The 18,700-nt window shown below is 41.1% G+C and overlaps 1 protein-coding gene across 1 annotated transcript in view; it reads right to left on the bottom strand.

The window, feature by feature from the left end:
- The window catches only part of LOC311074061 (uncharacterized protein), a 51,600-nt gene that overhangs the window by 3,466 nt on the left and 29,434 nt on the right, over nt 1-18,700 (bottom strand). The window contains exons 2-3 of the mRNA XM_084100331.1: nt 17,144-17,464; nt 16,690-17,046 (exon numbers count right to left, since the gene is read on the bottom strand). Coding sequence (XP_083956457.1) covers nt 16,690-17,046; nt 17,144-17,464 — 678 coding nt within the window. The remainder of the gene's footprint in view (nt 1-16,689; nt 17,047-17,143; nt 17,465-18,700) is intronic.

Raw genomic sequence — 18,700 nt, forward strand, 5'->3', positions numbered from 1 at the left:
CCCTGACTTTCAATCTGACCTAACTGACTGGCCCACAGATGCAGACTCTTTTCTACAACAGGGGGCATCACAGCATACTGTTGGAGATTTACGGTCTCAAGTCAGGCTGTTACAAGCAGAAGTGGCAGTGCTGCAGCAGTGCCTTCGCGACTTGATCGACCTACAAAAGGACATGATGGACCGCTTGGCACATCAAGAGTGTACCGTGCCTGTTACCCCACATTCAGCTCCCCGAGCCAGCTCAACGCCTTACAGTTTTGTTGTTTGTTCAATAAATACCAGAATGAGAGTTTGATTCTTCTTTATTGACTTCGACTATCACGAGTCATTCAGTTCCTTCAACATCTACATTCACGTTATTATCTCGTTCCCGCACCCGCAACTCTCGCGAGTCTTTTCCTAATACGGCAACACACTAGGATCAAAACAGTCCAACAGTACTCCTATCTACATCCCCCTTCTTTAGCAGTAGCTCCTGAACATAAACAACTTAGAATCAAAATCCTCTGCAGTAACAACAGATAAAAGATAACTTTGCATATATATATATATAACCTGGTTCAACTGAACTCTGTGGATGTCCCACAACTAAATGAATCTTCAAAAAAAAAAACATTATGCAAATCCTAAAGGACACTGTATTATTTCTGAGATGTTGGATTAATTATACTTGAGCAGAAAGTTCAGTTCATGTATTTTGTATTTGGCCTAGAAACTCTGCCGGACCTAGTGACATACATGGAAGTGGTGGCTTGAACTGATTTCTTTGCCTGTGGTTCCATGTTTTGCTGGTATACGCTGGTGTGAGATTTTTCTGGGCTCAGTTGTCTGTGACACTGTTCTGAGGGCCTTTGTTCAGTACTTTCAACCCCTTGCATTTTGTCCATGTCAGCATCAACTGTGTTTCCTGTTGTGTTCAATTCGTCAGTGTAAGTGGTGCTCTTTGGAGGCTGTGGCTCCATTAGTGGCAGGATGTGGCGTCGGTTACGCCTGTATTCCTTCCCTTCGGACTCCACCACATATGAGCGTGGTTCCTCACACTTTTTCTTCACAATTCCCACTTTATCATGTCCCTTTTTTGTTTGGAGTCTTACCACCTGGTTTGGTGCCAGAGGGCGTAGTGGTTTGCTAGTCTTGTCATAGTAGTGTTTTTGTGCCCACCGCTTCTTTGTTAATTGCGCTTTGATGCAGGACGGGGTTCTTGCAGCTGGTTTCAGCAATTGCTTGCAGATGGGCAAAATAGTTCGAGTGTGACGGGATAACAGCCTTTGTGCAGGTGAGCCCAGAGTGCTGTCTCGGGGTGTGTTTCGTAGGCCAAGCAGATTCAGGTAAAAATCTGTCCCGTCTCTCTCTGTGGTCTCTAACAGTCTCTTTGCACTCCTTACAGCCCTCTCGCTGAGGCCATTGGACTGTGGATACTCAGGACTGCTCGTCACATGCTGGAAATCCCAAGTTCGGGCAAAGTCATGGAAGGCCTGGCTAGTATACTGGGTACCATTGTCAGAGAACAACTTCTGTGGTATGCCGTGGACTGAGAAATGACGCATTAGCTTGTTGATGACTGTCAGTGAAGACAAGTTGCTGAGTCGGTCAATTTCAAACCACCCAGAGTATGAATCAACAACCACCAGGTAGTGGTGATTCTTCCATTCAAATATGTCTGTGGCGACAAGCGACCAGGGCAGGTCCGGGACTGTGTGCAGTTTTAGCGGTTCTTTTTGCTGGTGGGGCCTCAGGCTGTTACAGACGCTGCATGCCATTATAGCAGCCTGGATGTCCTCATTTATTGATGGCCAGAAAACACTTTCCCTCGCTCTACTCTTGGTGGATTCGACTCCTGTATGTCCCAGATGTAGCGCCTTAAGATATTCAGAGTGCAAGGCAGTGGGCACGACTGCCCTGTTTCCTTTCACAATGACCCTGTCTTCGACGGTGAGTTCATCACGGAAACTAAAAAAAGGTCTCACCTCTATGGGTACGCTGCACGGATGTCTTGGCCAGCCCCGTTGAATGAAATGGCTGAGTTTCTGCAATACTGTGTCTGCGGCAGTATGTTGGCGGAGCTCTTCAAGGCGCCGTGGAGATATTAGTTGAACTGTCATCACCTCGAACTCTGGCCGTTCTGACATCTGGGGGCTGACGTTGTGTCTCGGTGCACGGGAGAGGGTGTCGGCTAAGTAGAGGTGCTTTCCTTTTTTATAGGTGAGAGTCAGGTCGAATTTTTGCAACTGTAGCATCATGCGTTGTAGGCGCGCTGGGATGGTATGAAATGGTTTGTTGTGAATGGTGACTAAGGGTTGGTGGTCTGTCTCGACCGTGACCGGCTTGCCGTAGATGTAGTCGTAGAACTTGTAGCAGGCGAAGACCACTGCCAGGAGTTCTTTTTCTATCTGCGCGTATCTCATCTCCGTTTGGGTCAGTGTGCGAGACGCGTATGCCACCGGATTTCCCTCTTGAAGGCAAGCAGCCCCTAAACCATATTGTGAAGCATCGCAGGTGAGCGTCACTGGTTGTCTTACGTCATAGTAATGGAGTACAGGTGGGCTGCTGATGCAGGTTTTGAGCATGTCAAAAGCATCCTGTTGGTGCTCCGTCCAATTCCACACCACTCCGTTGTGAAGCAGCTGACGTAGTGGTGTGGTTAGTTCACTTAAGTTAGGAATGAATTTGCCCAGGTAGTTTATCATCCCTAAAAAGCGCTGAAGAGCTGCCTTGTCTTCTGGAGGTGGTATTTCACTGATTGCTTTAATTTTTCTGGGGTCTGCTTTTAGTCCTTTATCTGTGAATGTGTGCCCAACATAGCTCACCTCGTTGAGTCCGAACTTGCATTTGCTTGGATTCAGTCTCAGTTTTACCTGTCTGGCACGATCCAGTACCATTTTCAGGTTTCTTTCATGCTCATCAGGATCTTTGCCGCCGATTATAATGTCGTCCACGATTATAGCGCATGGATATCCTGTGAAGATTTGTTCCATGGCTCTTTGGAACACTTCTGAAGCTGTACTAATTCCGAACGGCATCTTTAGGAATTTAAATCGGCCATATGGAGTTGTAAATGTTGTACGGAGAGATGAGGCGTCATCCAGTCTGATTTGCCAGAAGGAGCTCTTGGCGTCAAGGACGGAAAAGATAGTGGCACCTGACATTTGAGCGGCAACTTCCTCCACCGTGCGCATGGGATGGTGGGGGCGCATGAGGGCCTTGTTTAGGTTTCTGGGGTCTATGCAGATGCGCACATCACCCGTCTCTTTCTTATGGGTGGCCACCAGATTTGAAACCCATTCTGTGGGCTCATTCACGGGTTCAATTACTCCCAGAGTTTGCATTCTTTGGAGCTCATGTTCCACTTTTTTTTGCATGGCAGCTGGGATACGACGTGGAGGGCTGACGACAGGTGTTATTTCTGGATCTAGTTTCATTGAGTATGTTACCGGTAAGTTACCGACTTCATCTTTAAACAGGTCAGCATATTCCTGAAACATTTTCTGTGACAGGGTGTGATCTTTTACACAGTCCAAATGGAACACTTCACTGCTGAAGGTGACCAGTTTCATATCTAGGCTGTCCTGCAGGCCAAGAATGGAGTGAACATTTTCTTTCACAACCTGAAACTGCAGGTTATACTGTTGTTCATTCAGCCTGCATAATAGTGTCACTGTGCCAATTGGTCTGATCATAGATCCGCCAAACACTACAAGATTGACTTTTTTAGTTGGCATGTGCAATTCTTCAGCGTGCCGGAAAAGTTTGTATGTGTGTACGGACATAACATTACACTTCGCGCCTGTGTCCACTTTCAGATTTAGTTGTTTGTCATTGACAATCACAAAACAATGTCCTTCCTTGTCAGTTTCCTTTACATCGTCATGCAAAGACACGCCTTCAATGGTGAATGTGTCTTGACTGTCACTGTCAGAGTCTGTTTCGGCATATAGCTGGTTTACCTGTCTATTCGGTCTAGTTGACTTGGCGGACCTGCACTGGCCTTTGAAGTGGTTCTGCTTTCCGCAGTTATGGCACTGTTGGCCAAAGGCTGGACACTGGTCACGTTTTGCTGGATGAGTACCCCCACAATTCCGGCAGCTGGAAATTGATGGTGAATTTTCTTTCATAGTGCGCTTCATTTTGCTGTAGACTTTTTTATGTTTTATTTGTACAGCATCTACACTGGTGGTTAATGCAGTTTTGGGTGTGGAGAGTGTTTTGCTATGTTTTTCTGTAAGTTCGCTGATTTGGCAAATGCGTACTGCTTTAGACAGTGTTAGGTCAGTCTCTTTTAGCAGTGTGCGTCTGACACTGTCACTACTTACTCCACAGACCAGTCTGTCTCTTATCAGTTCGTTTTCCAATGCACCAAAATTGCAGTTTTTAGCCTGATTTCTTAATGTACTCACATATGCCTCGATCGTTTCGCCAGGTTTTTGATATCTGGTGTTAAAGTTGTGCCTCTCCATTATCACGTTTGTTTCAGGGTTGCATATTTCTTTAAACTTCCTTTTAAGACACTCGGGGTCCTCTCTAGATTCAGCTGGAGTAACGATGTTATCGTCTGCCCCTAGTACCGCGGTCGCATAAGTGAATGATCGCTCCCTCTCTATAGCCTCGGGTCCGGCGAGGTTGAGGAGTATATAAGCTCTGGTTCGGGCAGGTTTGTCACTGTGTGCGGCGGCAATGAAAATATCGTATTCTCGTTCAAACTTGCGCCAGTGTTCTGCCACATTCTCGTCAAAGACGAGAGGATCCGGACGTCTGAATCCATCTGCCATTATAGTGTTGTTGCTTACCACGAACGAGACTTCAAAGCTTAGCGTAGGTTATTTCCTAGAGACGGAAGTTGTCCGATGAATGTTTCCAGGAACGGTATCCCACTTCTGACACCATGTTGTTTGTTCAATAAATACCAGAATGAGAGTTTGATTCTTCTTTATTGACTTCGACTATCACGAGTCATTCAGTTCCTTCAACATCTACATTCACGTTATTATCTCGTTCCCGCACCCGCAACTCTCGCGAGTCTTTTCCTAATACGGCAACACACTAGGATCAAAACAGTCCAACAGTACTCCTATCTACAAGTTTGGCGCAGGATAAGTCGACGGCTCCAAGGTCAGTGCCAGTTAATGTAGCTTATAGTAATGCACCTACATTTGCTCAGCCACCCACTGTGGATATGAGTGCAACAACAAATGCACTTACTACTATGCTTCACCAATCATGGCTCGAGCCACCCGTGTTCGCTGCAGATGGTTCCGTGAATCCTGAGGAATGGCTTCAGTCACTCAATGTATACAGGACCTCCCTGGATCTCACAGATGCCCAAATTCTCCTTGAGCTCCCACGTTTTCTGTCAAAGGAGCCAAGAAAGTGGTTTGCAGCACTGAGCACACATTTGACCACTTGGAATCAGTTCTGTGAGTTCTTTAGGACAGTCTTTCTGCCTTCGGACAATCAAGAACGCGTCCTGAGGGGCATTTTGGACCATATGCAGATGCCTAATGAGCCATTGCCGACTTTTGTCGCTCATATGTTGGGTGAGTTTCGTAAGCTTAAGTCCCCTCCACCTCAGCTTGAGCAAATAGACTTGATACGGAAGCACGTGCTTGAGAAATATAGAGTCGCTCTTTATGGCACACCCATACCGTCAGTCATGGACCTTCTTATGCGGGCTCACAAGCTTCATGCTGTCCTTGGTCCAAGTCTTGGGTGTCCTCCTCAGAGACAAGCTATCAGTACGCCCATGAGGGATGTTCACTGTTTTAAGTGCTCCTTACCAGGATTCACCACTCGTACTTGCCCAATTTGTAGTCCAGGAGAGAAGCCGCGTTTGTCTCCAATGGAGCACCCAGAACTCCCAAGAGATACGGTCAATAAAGTGTTGGACGTGGGACGGATGGATGGCTCTGACCAAGCCATTGGTGATGGAAATGTGGTCTCAGACTTTGCCCAGAGGGGAAACGTCAGAGGAGGGAGGACGTTCAGACGGGGCAATCCTCCCTCCAGAAGATAAATGTGCCTTGCTTACCTGATGGTTCCATGAGTGATCAACCTGAGCTGTGTCATGTGGAGGATATTGTTTCCACATCCTATTGGAATACCCCGTTCAGAGTGAAGGTTAATCTTTATGGACAAGTTTTTGATGCAACTCTTGACACTGGTGCTTCTCTCTCTGCGGTGCGTTCAGCGGTTGTACAAACTAGGGTTGTGCCGATAGACGATAGTATCGTGTATCGACGATAGACAGAGATATCGCCGATGACAGATGCCTTTGACGATATGAATACGATAATTGGCTCGTTTTTCCATTAATGTATTAAATCATTATTATTATTATGAAGCTAGTATAGTTATTAAATTAATTAGGAACTACAATTATATTTGCCTTGCCTAAATTCATAACGACATCACCACATAACCACACTTGCGCCATATCACGCGCGTATGAGGACTCCTCAAAGAAAATGTTTTTAAAACAGACAAAACAAAAACTACATGCCACAACGAAATTTCATTGCAAGGTGATCCATTCACAAATTGTCAAGAGTGCTTTAACAGACGCATAATTTTTATACAGAGCCTAGATGAAGACGCGGCATCGTTGTTCGTCAGTATTTTGTTTCCATAGCACATTAACAAAATATTTAATGACACGAATAACACTAAAAACAATACAATTACAAAATATTAATTATAATAATAATATCAATAAAATGATATAGGCCGCCTAGGCCTAATAAAAGTCTTTAGTTCACGAAGCATCTGTGAAACTCTGCCATCTGTGAAAATCACAAGCAACTTCAAACTTGTTTAACAAGAAATATTCTTCTAATTTTTTCGCTGTCAATAATGTAAGTCCACAAGAGAAATATTCAGCCAGTAAATTAAGATAGTTGCTGTAGCCTACCGTTATCCACCGTCGACTCTGAGAGAACGTGCTGTTAATGCAGCGAAAGCTCAGTCCGTTTCTGCTTTCGTTTTCAGGGATTGAGCGCGTTTACATGCACGTTATTAACTCGATTATGCTGAATAAACTGACAATGCATGTGGTCATGTAAACGGATTAACCCGTTTTCCTTTATCAGAGTCAAGTCATAAGTTTAAGTCGGCGTATAACCGATCGACTTTTAGATTTTTGCCTCTGATTTCTCCCGGCATTTAAAACACCTGCGTTATTGAAGTGCGGTGCGCATGTGAAGTGCATCCAGACAGAGAGAGCACTGGTAGGAGGACATATATCGCAGACTCCGACTCTTTCTTGAATCAAGAAATTAAAACGTGTTCACATCTCGTCAAACAGTCAAAATGCTGCAGATCTGTAACGGCATGAGAGGATAATGTGTGTCCGTAAATTTCCCGCTGACATGTTGAAATACTCCGAGTCAGATACAAGAATGATTAGGATCTTTTTTTTTACCTCACTATACCAGGAAATAACCTGATTTAGCCTATTAATAAACACTCCACCTTTGCTAGCAAAATAGAAAAAAGATTCTCATTTAAAACGAAGTAATAAAACAAGCAAATTGATGAGTAAATAAGCAAGTTAATAATCAAATAAGTAAGCCCCGCCCCCTCACGATAATATCGTGTATCGCCGATCTCACAGGCTGACGATAGGACGATATGAAAATGGAGCATATCGCGCAACCCTAGTACAAACTATTCCTGGGGGGGACGTACGATTAAAACCATGGTCTGCACCTCCAGTTCATCTTGCGGATGGAGCATCCTGTTGCCCGCTGGGTGTCATTTGGTTGTCTTTGGGTTTCATGGGCCAGCGTTTCTATCACCGCTTTGCTTTTGTCCATAATCTTTCTTCTCCCGTTATCTTGGGAATGGATTTTATGTTGAGATCTTCAGTTTCGATTAATGTTCCGTCCAGGACGGTAGTGCTTGGCGATGAGCCGGTGCCCCTTGAGGAGTTAGAGGGCGCTGACTTAACAATACCTAGTTCTGATTTGTCTTGCCTGGATTTTGATTCTTCTGCCCTGTCTGAGAAGGTTGCAGAATCATCCCTAAAAAACGAGCAGCAAAATAAATTGAGTGAAATGCTCAAGACCTTCAGCGGGTTGTTTGATGGACATTTAGGACGCACCTCTCTAGTAGAGCCCGAAATTGTTACGGGTGATGCAAAACCGGTTCACCTTGCCCCGTACCGCACTTCTCCTGCTAAAAAGGAACTCATTGAGTCTCAAATCAAGGACATGTTGAAGGAAGGAATAACTGAACCCGCCTCTGGTTCGTGGGCTGCCCCAGTTGTAATTGTCCCAAAACATTCGGGAGAGCCAAGGTTCTGTATCGATTATCGTGCACTAAATAAGCTCACTGTCAAAGACTCCTATCCCCTCCCGAGGATTGATGAATCTCTGGACTTCCTTGCTAGAGGGTCTTTCATTTCCACCATTGACTTGGCCAGAGGCTACTGGCAGGTGGCGGTGGCGGAGAACTCCAAGCCAAAGACTGCTTTTATTTCCCACTGTGGGTTATTTCAGTTTTGGCTCTTACCTTTTGGATTGTGCAATGCGCCTGCCACATTTCAGAGGCTTATGAACAGTGCTTGCGGGTCTCATTTATAAGTCGTGTGCCGTCTACTTAGACAATATTGTGGTGGCGTCGCCTACTTTCGAGCAGCACCTTGTGGACCTGAGAGATGTCCTTACCAGGCTGGAATCTGCGGGACTGTCTATTAAGCTTTCAAAATGCCAGTTCTGCAGGAGCGAACTCACCTTTCTGGGTTATAAAATCACCCCAAATGGTATCCTACCAAATGAGGAAAAAGTGAAAGCAGTGACGGATTTCCATACCCCAGCTAATGTGAAACAAGTCAGATAGTTTCTAGGAATGACCAGCTATTATAGGCGTTTCATCCAAGATTATGCCCGCCATGCTGAGCCACTCTTCACATTGACCAGAATTGAATATCCCTCTTGACCTCATCACTCAGCTGAACAGTGATAGTGGGGATGAACCTGGTATCCCATACCTGGAAAGCTTGGAGTCATCAATCAGAGAAGCACATGATCATGCTAGGTCCATTTTGGATGAAAACCATGACAAAAGAAAGAAGTACTACGACAAGAGACGTCGGCCTGTGTCTTACTCTGTAGATGAGTTGGTCAGAGTAAAGACTCATCCCCGTTCGGATGCGCTGGCAAACTTCACGGCTAAATTAGCGCCTCTATATGCAGGCTCAAAAACTGTCAGAAGTGAACTACACTGCCGCACTAAGGCAAAAGGTCGTAACTTAAATTTTTGGCGAAAATGAGTTATTGTAATTTTTAGGACAATAAACATAAGTTTTATCATGTAGACAAACATCAAGTTTCAATTCGATTGTTTTTTGGGTGGAATAAGATTACGTTTTTGCCGTAACTTCAAAAAGCCAAAAGGGAAACTATGGTAGAAGCCCGTAACGTCAGTTACGGCTTTATGCCTTCGTTTCTCGCTGCTCCTGAACACTCGAATGAAGTTACGGGTGCGCTGCCGTGAAGTTACGGCACTCTGCCTTCTAACCGACCATCAAAGTATTGCCGCGCTGGAGTTACGGGGTTATGATGTAGCAATTAAATCACCTCAGACTAAGGGTGTCACGATTCTCCAAATCCTCGATTCGATTACATTTTCGATTCTAAAGTCACAGTTCGATTCGATTCTCGATTTGTTTGATTGTAAAAAAAATTGCATCACAATAAGTGTATTGTGATTGTCACTAACATTTTAGTAACTAAACTGAATTTTATTAGGTTTAGTGACAACATGTTACAATGTTTACATGATACAATTTCTGGTAAGCTACGCTTTTTTATTATTTCAATTCAATTATTGTGATTTGATTTAATATTGACTCATTTGGATAAATATTAGGTAGGCTACACAAGATGGGCGTTAACTTGTCTCAAGAAAAAAAACAACTCACCTAATGCTGTAAACATACAGAGAGCCCTATCAGCTGGTATACTAGGCTATTATTTAAGGTTAAAAATAATTAAATGTAATGCGTTTTTTTATTATAATAACTTTATTTAATGATATAAGTAAAAAATATAATAAATATGTAATATAGAACACATATTTAGCAAAATACTCTCTATAGCTATTTTTTCTTGCCAACTACGTGCTGTAGCCTATTATGGTCATTAAATGGCTTTCCTGAGGTAAATGTGACATAATTGTTCTCCAGCTATGTTATTGACCTCTTCACGCTGATGAAAAACACTGATTGATCGATATTACGTATGAGGAATATACATTTTGGTAAGTTGTACTGTATCTTTCAACAGTGTTCGTGTTTTTTACTATTAGCTAGTAGAGATGATCGGTTCACGTGCGCTAGGGATCTGTCACGTAACATTTACAAGCGCCAAAGCGGTATTTATTGTTTGAATTTCGTAATAAAATTGACAGAATCTGAGAGCTGAGATTTTGTTTTTGTTTTGTCGGTCTCCGTGTCCTCTTTGCTTCGCGATTTTTCTGTCCGTGTGAAAAGTGTCAATTGCGTGTGTCTCACGGTGAATGCGTGAGAGTTGGCAGCACTTCAACACGTGTGTTTTTTTTCCCCCGCTTGGCAAGCCGAGCTGACGTGACATGGGGGCGTGGCAGGATCGACGATTCCATTTTTTGATTCGATAATCGAGATTGAGCATTAATTTCGATCGATTTCGATTTAAAATCGAAATCGTGACACCCTTACCTCAGACACACATGTACATTTTTCACAGTGATTGCTTTTGTTAGGTTTGAAGAATGGCATACTCTCGGGGGAAAATGATGGTGGAGATGGCTTTGAATCTTTAACATCCAATAATAGCTAGCGGTAGCCTTAAGCTAGCGATACTACTTCACAAACTAGACACAAACACTTTTCGAGCCATAATCAACAATTTATCCAGTAACAAGCGCTGAATAGAGCAGGCTTGTATGATATCTTAATTCACAGCCCGTAATACAAAGCTACATGTACAACTGAAATAAAATATGCTTCTCATAGCTAGCTCTCGCCTGCCAATGACAGTCCACTGACTGAAAACTACGCGAGTTGGTTGGTTGGAGCCGCAACGACACACCCATTACACCAGCAACAGGAATAATTTAGAGCAGTGTTCGAATTGAGGGGGGGCTGGGGGGGTCCGGGACCCCCCATAAGCATCAAGGGACCCCCCATATGGCCCAAAAAAATTACCTCGGGGGGTCCCCTGGTTTTTCATTCAAACTAAAATAATAGAAACATAATTTATTAGGTAGCCTAATATATATATATATTTTAATCAAAGTATTGCGCTGCCGCTCCAATTAGAAAGTAATTCAAATTAGATTTGCGTCTGAACAGACGCTCAAGTGCGCCACACGCTGTTTTCTGAAGGAATTTACAGACTATTGAATTTATAAACAGATACATTTTATTTATCGTGCCATTTATACGCCAAAAAAGGTTTTGTTTTTTGTTTTGTTTTTTCGTGTAAAATACGCACTGCAAACCCCTTGGGTAGGATTAGGGGTGTGGAGTACGTGCGTACTAAGTGCGTATCATATGCACGCAAAAACTATTTTTGGCGAATAAATGGTACAATAAATAAATTTCGTGCTATAGAAGCACTTTCACGAGAGTCTGGTAGAGTGGATCCTCATTTTCACCTCACGATGACGGTAAGATAATATTTCTTTCTTTTATGATTGTTTGGTAATTTACTGATCTGAATAGAATTTCGACATTAACGCTTGTCCGGGACACGTGCGTGTGTTTTTTAAGGGACAAGTGAAAGAGAATTGTACTTGCCCAACCGGACAAATGCCCTGATTAAAACAATTTTCAATATCAAAAAAAAAATTAAATAAGAAATAACTTACTCGGTTACTAACGTAACCTCAGTTCCCTGAGAGTAGGGAAAGAGTATAGAGTAAAAATTAGGGAAAGAAATGCCATTTATAAAGCTAAAAAAAATTATTCTGATAAGAGTGTTTTCCAACAGTGATGTAATGAAACATTGACAATTTAAGTTTGAAGTGAGTAAAGCCTCTGTTTAGGCTGGAAATGTAATTTTGACAAAAGAAGAACTTTTATTTTAAATAAATCTTAATTTTAAATCAGCCTACTTCAGTGTGATATTTTATCATATTATCATGCTTAACACTGAGAATTTGAATAATTGAAATGTGACGATCAGATGCAGATATCTAAATCAGAGAATATCATATAGGTTTGGGAGGTTGGCGGGTGGATTATTTATTTTTAACCGCAGATTCGGGGGACTCAAAGTGCACCAGATTAATGAATTTATCTTTAAAATGTACAAAATTTTCTTCCGGGGGGGGCATGCCCCAGGACCCCCCTAGAGGTACCGAGATCAACCCACAAAAATACTGTGGGAAACACAGTAGTAGTATATGATGGTTTACGAAAAAAATACCCATTTAATTATCTTATTAAAATACATGATTGGGATTTTAGCACCTGCGCCTCATTTTGAGCCAGGAAAATTTTGAGGGGGACCCCCCAAAAGCTTTGACACAATTCGAACACTGATTTAGAGCCTACCTTTTGTTGAACCTTGGTTAAAATCCATGTCAAACAACCGACGAGAAGGCAAATCCATTACATCCACCATGAGTTTTTAAAACTTGCTACCGGCTCTAAAACTGAAGTGTGTGTGTGTGTGTGTGTGTGCGCGTGCGTGAGAAAGAGAGAGAGAGAGGCGCGGACGCGATCCCACTGTTCGATCGCGCCCGCACCTCTCTCTCTCTCTCTCTCTCTCTCTCACACACACACACACACACACACACACACACACACACACACACACACACACACACACACACACACACACACACACACACACACACACACACACACACACAGTCTTCAGTTTTAGAGTCAGTTTTTAAAAAAAAAAACTTTAAATGTTCCACATCTTTTATACTTTAGTGATGTTAATCAACTTTGTTTTATGAAATTCATGTTAATTAAAACCATTCATACTTTTCCAACTATTCTCACTACTTTAACTTCTTGTTGATACATGTGAAGCCATTTTTATCATAGTGAGTCCAATTTTAATATTGCTTACATTTTAAGCATAACATTGGCTATAAAATAGAAGTTAAGGTCTTTTGCCTTGGTATGACCAATTGTCATTTTGTGGGCAATGCTAAGGCAGAATACAGTAACTTCCGAAAAAGGGTCAAAGGTCAAATTTGAGTTCAACATTTTTTTGTAGATGGGTTAATAAAGGTATACACTACAACATGTGAAAATTACAATATTATACCTATAACTCAATTGCCAGGACATTAAGATAACTTTAAAGTCATTTTTCTCAGTTTCACACTCTGGTGAGTTAAGGTCTTTTGCCTTAGTAGGGCAGTACAGACTCATAGATGCGAGTACAGGGGCCGACGCAGGTGTATTTTATGTCGTAAATCTGCTTCCTTTTCGTACCTGGGAACCGCTTGTTGAAACAGAGACTGAGCCCACGGGGGTTTCTGTTGTAGAAATGAAGTGCCGGAGGAAACAAGTGGTGGTGCTACTGCTGTAGACCTAACAGACTTGGGAATCAACGATGACTATTGTCGCCCTGTGATGTCCAGTGCTCATGATCTGTCAGGAACTGTGGACAGTGTTGATTGGTTGCCTGACCTCCAGGTTGACGTTGGGTCTCAGAACAATGTCTTGACTGTTAATGAGAATGATCTTGACAGATACCGCTATGACTTGAGACCTCGGCGTGCACCAAGAATTACATCAGACTGGTCGAGTAATAGGTGGACAAATGTGTACCACACAGACAGACTGGACCTTAAATAGTGTTTAAATTGTGTGAATGTGTGTTCATATGCTTGGTTTGCCATTGTGAAAGGGAGAAGGTTTAACACTTTTCAAAAACAAAATGGGAAAAAAATAGTAAAATTGTGAATTAGCATTAATATGTAGTCTGTTGACATGTTTGTTACAATGTGTGTACAAAAGTGAAAAGGATGTAAAACTTCTATATTTGACTATAAGACTGTCCTATATTTTGTTTCTGGTTGGTTATATGCTGTTTTCATTAGTTTGAAAAATGCCGCTGCAGACAATGTATTTTGGTCCATCTGTACTGTCATCTTGTATGCCAGTGTGTACCTTAACCCCCTGAGGTCGGCAATCGCGCCGGCGCGATAGGCTCGTTTTTGTTCATATCAGTGCAAAAGAGATTAAAAATTATCTGCTGATTTTGATTTTACATACTTGTGTCATACATCAATCGATCCTGTTAAGTCTGTATTATTTTTGTGTATGCTCACAATAAAAACAAAGTGTTGTGCTTTTCGCCAAATAAAGAAAAATAAACATGATGCGAGTTCTGCTTTCTCTCTGTCAGTGAAGTAAATTCTGAAACGCGTCCGAAAATGAACCATAACTCAGCGAATACTCAGTCAAACAGGAATACAGGCACACAGGCATGAAACTTGAATTCTCTTCTTTTAAATTAAGTAATTATTCTAAAAAAAACAAATATTCTAAGTTTATGTAATCTGTATGAAAAGAGAGAGATGTCAGTCATTCTCATCTCAGCTCATTAGGTTTTAATATGACCCCACCCACGGAGAGTGTGCGCTATTCATACGCAAATTATCTGAGGCGATCCTCGCAAACCTGTGAAACGCCCACATCAGCTGGATAACACACACACCGCAAGTTCACTTTCAGACTCATGGACTTTACGACGCTGTGAGGAATAATAGGCTACTATCTTGATAATAATCCTGGAAAATTTACCTCAGAAGTGCTGGAAGTTTCGTTTCGAGGAGCAACAGATCCGGCTGAGGACTAGGTCAGTTATATATTTGCTTTGTTCTAATCGCAAGTGTCTGTACAGGCAAAAAGACTGTTTAAATATGAATCGCGTTTCAGTGTATCATGAATGAATGAACGCACAGATGCGTGCTGTTGTGAAGCTACTACAGCTGGCACAAATACTGTTTTAATATGAATCGTGTTTCTGTGTGTGAATGAATGAACAGCTTTCACCAAACTCTTGCTATAATGAGATGAGTAAAAATCGACTACAAAAATTGGATAGATTATAAAGTTTTTACTGTAAAATACTGTCACATCAAATAAGCTTATAATGTTGCTTATAATCTTATATATATTATAATCTTATAATGTTGCAAATAAGCTTATAATCTTATATATATATATATATATATATATAAGCTTATAATCTTATATATATATATATATATATATATATATATATATATATATATATATATATATATATATATATATATGTTTTGCCAAAAATAATCAACTAAGATGTTATTTTAGTGTTTGTTCCAATATAGGCTATATTCAAACTAATGAATCCTTAACTTTGAAATACGTATGATAAAATGTATACTTTAGTTTTTACAAAGAAAGATTACACTGGAAATATTGTTAAAATTTTAATTGTTGTAATTGTATAACCTTTTTAATAAAATAGCAAAAATATATACAAGGATAGATGTAAACAAAATCTTAAAAGGTCAATATAAACCTTCTCTTTAAATAATTTTTATTGTGTTTTATTACACATTTGGGTAGAGAATATATTCCAAAACTTTCTGAAAATACAGTATGAGAATTAACTGCACAATTACTAGAAATGTTTACCTTGGATAAAATTTGCAAGCACAATTTGTGAATGGCTCATTAAATATGCGGGCCCCATTGTCTCCTCAGGTGCGAACCACTAAATATGCATGATGGTCCGCATATTGCCTTTCCAAACAGAAAGTGTCTTGCAAAATTTAAATCAATGTATTGTTTTATGTGAATGATCAGGCTGGATGATTTTCACATCATTTTGAAGAAAAAACTCTAGGCGACGACATCCATTATTCAGAAGTCTTGTTGACACATATTTAGTATGTGTTTTGTGGCCTTATTTCAGAAACTTTAATTTTTAGTTTTTTCAATAACCATGCATAAACATTATTCTCTCAAAAATACAAACATGTACATACATGTTGATCACATATTATGGTAGCCCGGTTTGTGCTAAATAGAGTGTAAATACACCTTTGCCATTCATATGTTTATAAGAAACTGAAAAAAGCACAAATGTCAGGGCACGTCAGAACATCTCAAGGACCCCAAAAACACCTCAGACCCCAGAGGGTTAATAATACATACTCCTGTATGGTTCTGTTATTTTGACAACTTTTCATGCATGAGGTTGTTTAAAGTGATGCTGTACTCAGTTGTGCACGGCTGAGGACAGCCTTTACCTTCCTGGGGGGGATCTGTAACTGCCACCTAGTGTTCATGACATTAATGTTAATGTGCCTTTAAGATAACTCCTTCTATGGCGTACGTTATTGTATGCGTGCTGTTTTTATGTGAGCGCGCATGCACAGTGAGAGTGAGATTGCTCACGCAAAGAGGAAGATGACCGCTCTACTGCTGACTGTTGTAATGTAATGTGTTTACTTCTACTTTGATTTGTAGCGTGTTTTCAGAGTGTTTTCTTTTCCCCTTTAAACATTCGCTCTTTGTCATGTATGTGAAGAGTGTGCTTAACTGAGAGGAAACATCTATAAAAGTCTTGTGGAACTACCAGTTCGTTTGCACTGTCTTGTATTTTTCATCTGGGCAGACTTCAAACTCTCTGACAGACGTTACAAAGTGTCAGAAAGTTTTCACAAATCTGTCAGAAAAGAGTGTTTTCTCACCTGAATACTTGACAGTGTATCTGACTGAGGTCTTGAGTTGATTTCTTTGAGTAAGAAGACATCTCCACTCTCTGTTGTTATCTTCATTCAGGAGTGTTGTAGTCAGAGTGATGATACAGTGATCTTGATCTGATGATGATAATATCTGATATCTGGAGTCTGTCTTCAGATCAACACCAGCCTGATTCACCCACAACAGCTCAATTCTCTCAGAACTGACCCGATCATCACAGGAGAATCCAGCATATGAATACAACTGACAGGAGAGAGTCACAGAGCGGCCTGGACTGATCTCAGTCTGTGAGGATGATGATGATGATGATGATGATGATGATGATGATGATGATGACACTGAAACTGAACACAAGACACAAATCACAGACTCTTCAATTATCATCTGAGTTTAAAGGGAGAATCTGCCCTTTTTAAATTGACCACATAATCATTAACTTACCATGAAGAACATGCAGATAAACATCAGCATCAGGTTCTTGTCGTCTGTCATTCACATATTGTTGGCAGGTGTAATATCCAGAATCTTCTTCAGTGACGTTCTTGATGTTCAGAGAGCAGTCAGACTCCAGACTCAGTCTCTCATGTCTCTCTGTGTCTTTATTCTTTATCCCTAATTCAATCAGTGTAACTGCTGCTGAATTTCTGAATCTGTTGTAGATCCATGTAGTTTTAGATTTGCAGTCAGAAAGAGCATTATTACAGGACAGACGGACATTTTCACCAGAACTGATGAACACATAATCATCCACTCCACTGATACCTGAAACATATATCAGTGTATCTCATTGATCATTATGATCACTATGATAAACATAAACCACACCAGCATAATAAGCAGAAGATTTAACTCATACATATTTATGGATAAACCAAATCAAACACCTCTTTAAGAAGGAATAAGAAATACCCTGACTCTGAAACAAATGTAAATAATGTAATATCATCGTAGCTTGAAGTTTTGATTTCAGCTTTGTCATAAACATTACTGGACGGCACAGGATTAGTTGATCCTCCTCTTCAACCGTAGAAAATACACTAATAACTGCCCTTAAAAGCTCTTTATCTGTTCTGTGTTTCTCTCTTTCCTTCAAACTCACCCTACTGTGACTTATGCACAGCTAAATACAAAATAACAATTCAAAACCCACAAAGAATATTTGTGGAACAGTTCCCAAAGGAAGGAGAAAAACTCAGGGAAGGTTTGCTGGGATCAGTAGTTCACTCTCCATCCAGACACAGTCGTGATGATACTGTACTTCTGTTCTCTGACCACACAACATCACTTCACTGAGCTGAACACTCATTGTGTGTTTGATAGTAAGTTTATGATCCATCATGAGCTGAGTTTGGTAAGTAGTTAACAGTGAATTTGATCATGATTAGGGCCCTCTCAAGTAAAAGTCATGACAAAATAATGCATTAACAAACCATTTAATAAAATATGATTAAACATGCACATTAAACATAAACATTTACTTCTCATCTATACATTAATGCTATGTTTTGGGAGATTTGAAGTACTTTTGTACATATTTACTGCAAAATACCTCAGCTACACCATTAGCATGCATATGAAATATTACATTTTTATAAAAATAAAAAAATCTTGATCTATTGGATATTGATCTAGATGTGAGATGCATAATTCTTCATCTGCTGGTTAGAATTTTTTTGCAGATAATAACGTCTCGGTTACGTATGTAACCCTAGTTCCCTGAATAGGGAACGAGACGCTGCGTCAAACGCTGTGGGAACGCCCCTGCGTGAGTGCGTCATGAAGCACGTATGGAATCAGTCCAATGGCGAGACGGAACGTCATAGGCGGGTGATGTCATCGACCAGGAAACTATAAAGCACCCCAGAAAACACAAATGCGACAGCTTCTGATAGGCCTGAAGCAAGAAGATCACGGGCATGCCGGGAGTATGGCAGAACGACGCAGCGTCTCGTTCCCTATTCAGGGAACTAGGGTTACATACGTAACCGAGACGTTCCC

Source organism: Abramis brama (genome assembly GCF_963993115.1).
Source record: "Abramis brama genome assembly, chromosome: 1".
NCBI lineage: Eukaryota > Metazoa > Chordata > Actinopteri > Cypriniformes > Leuciscidae > Abramis > Abramis brama.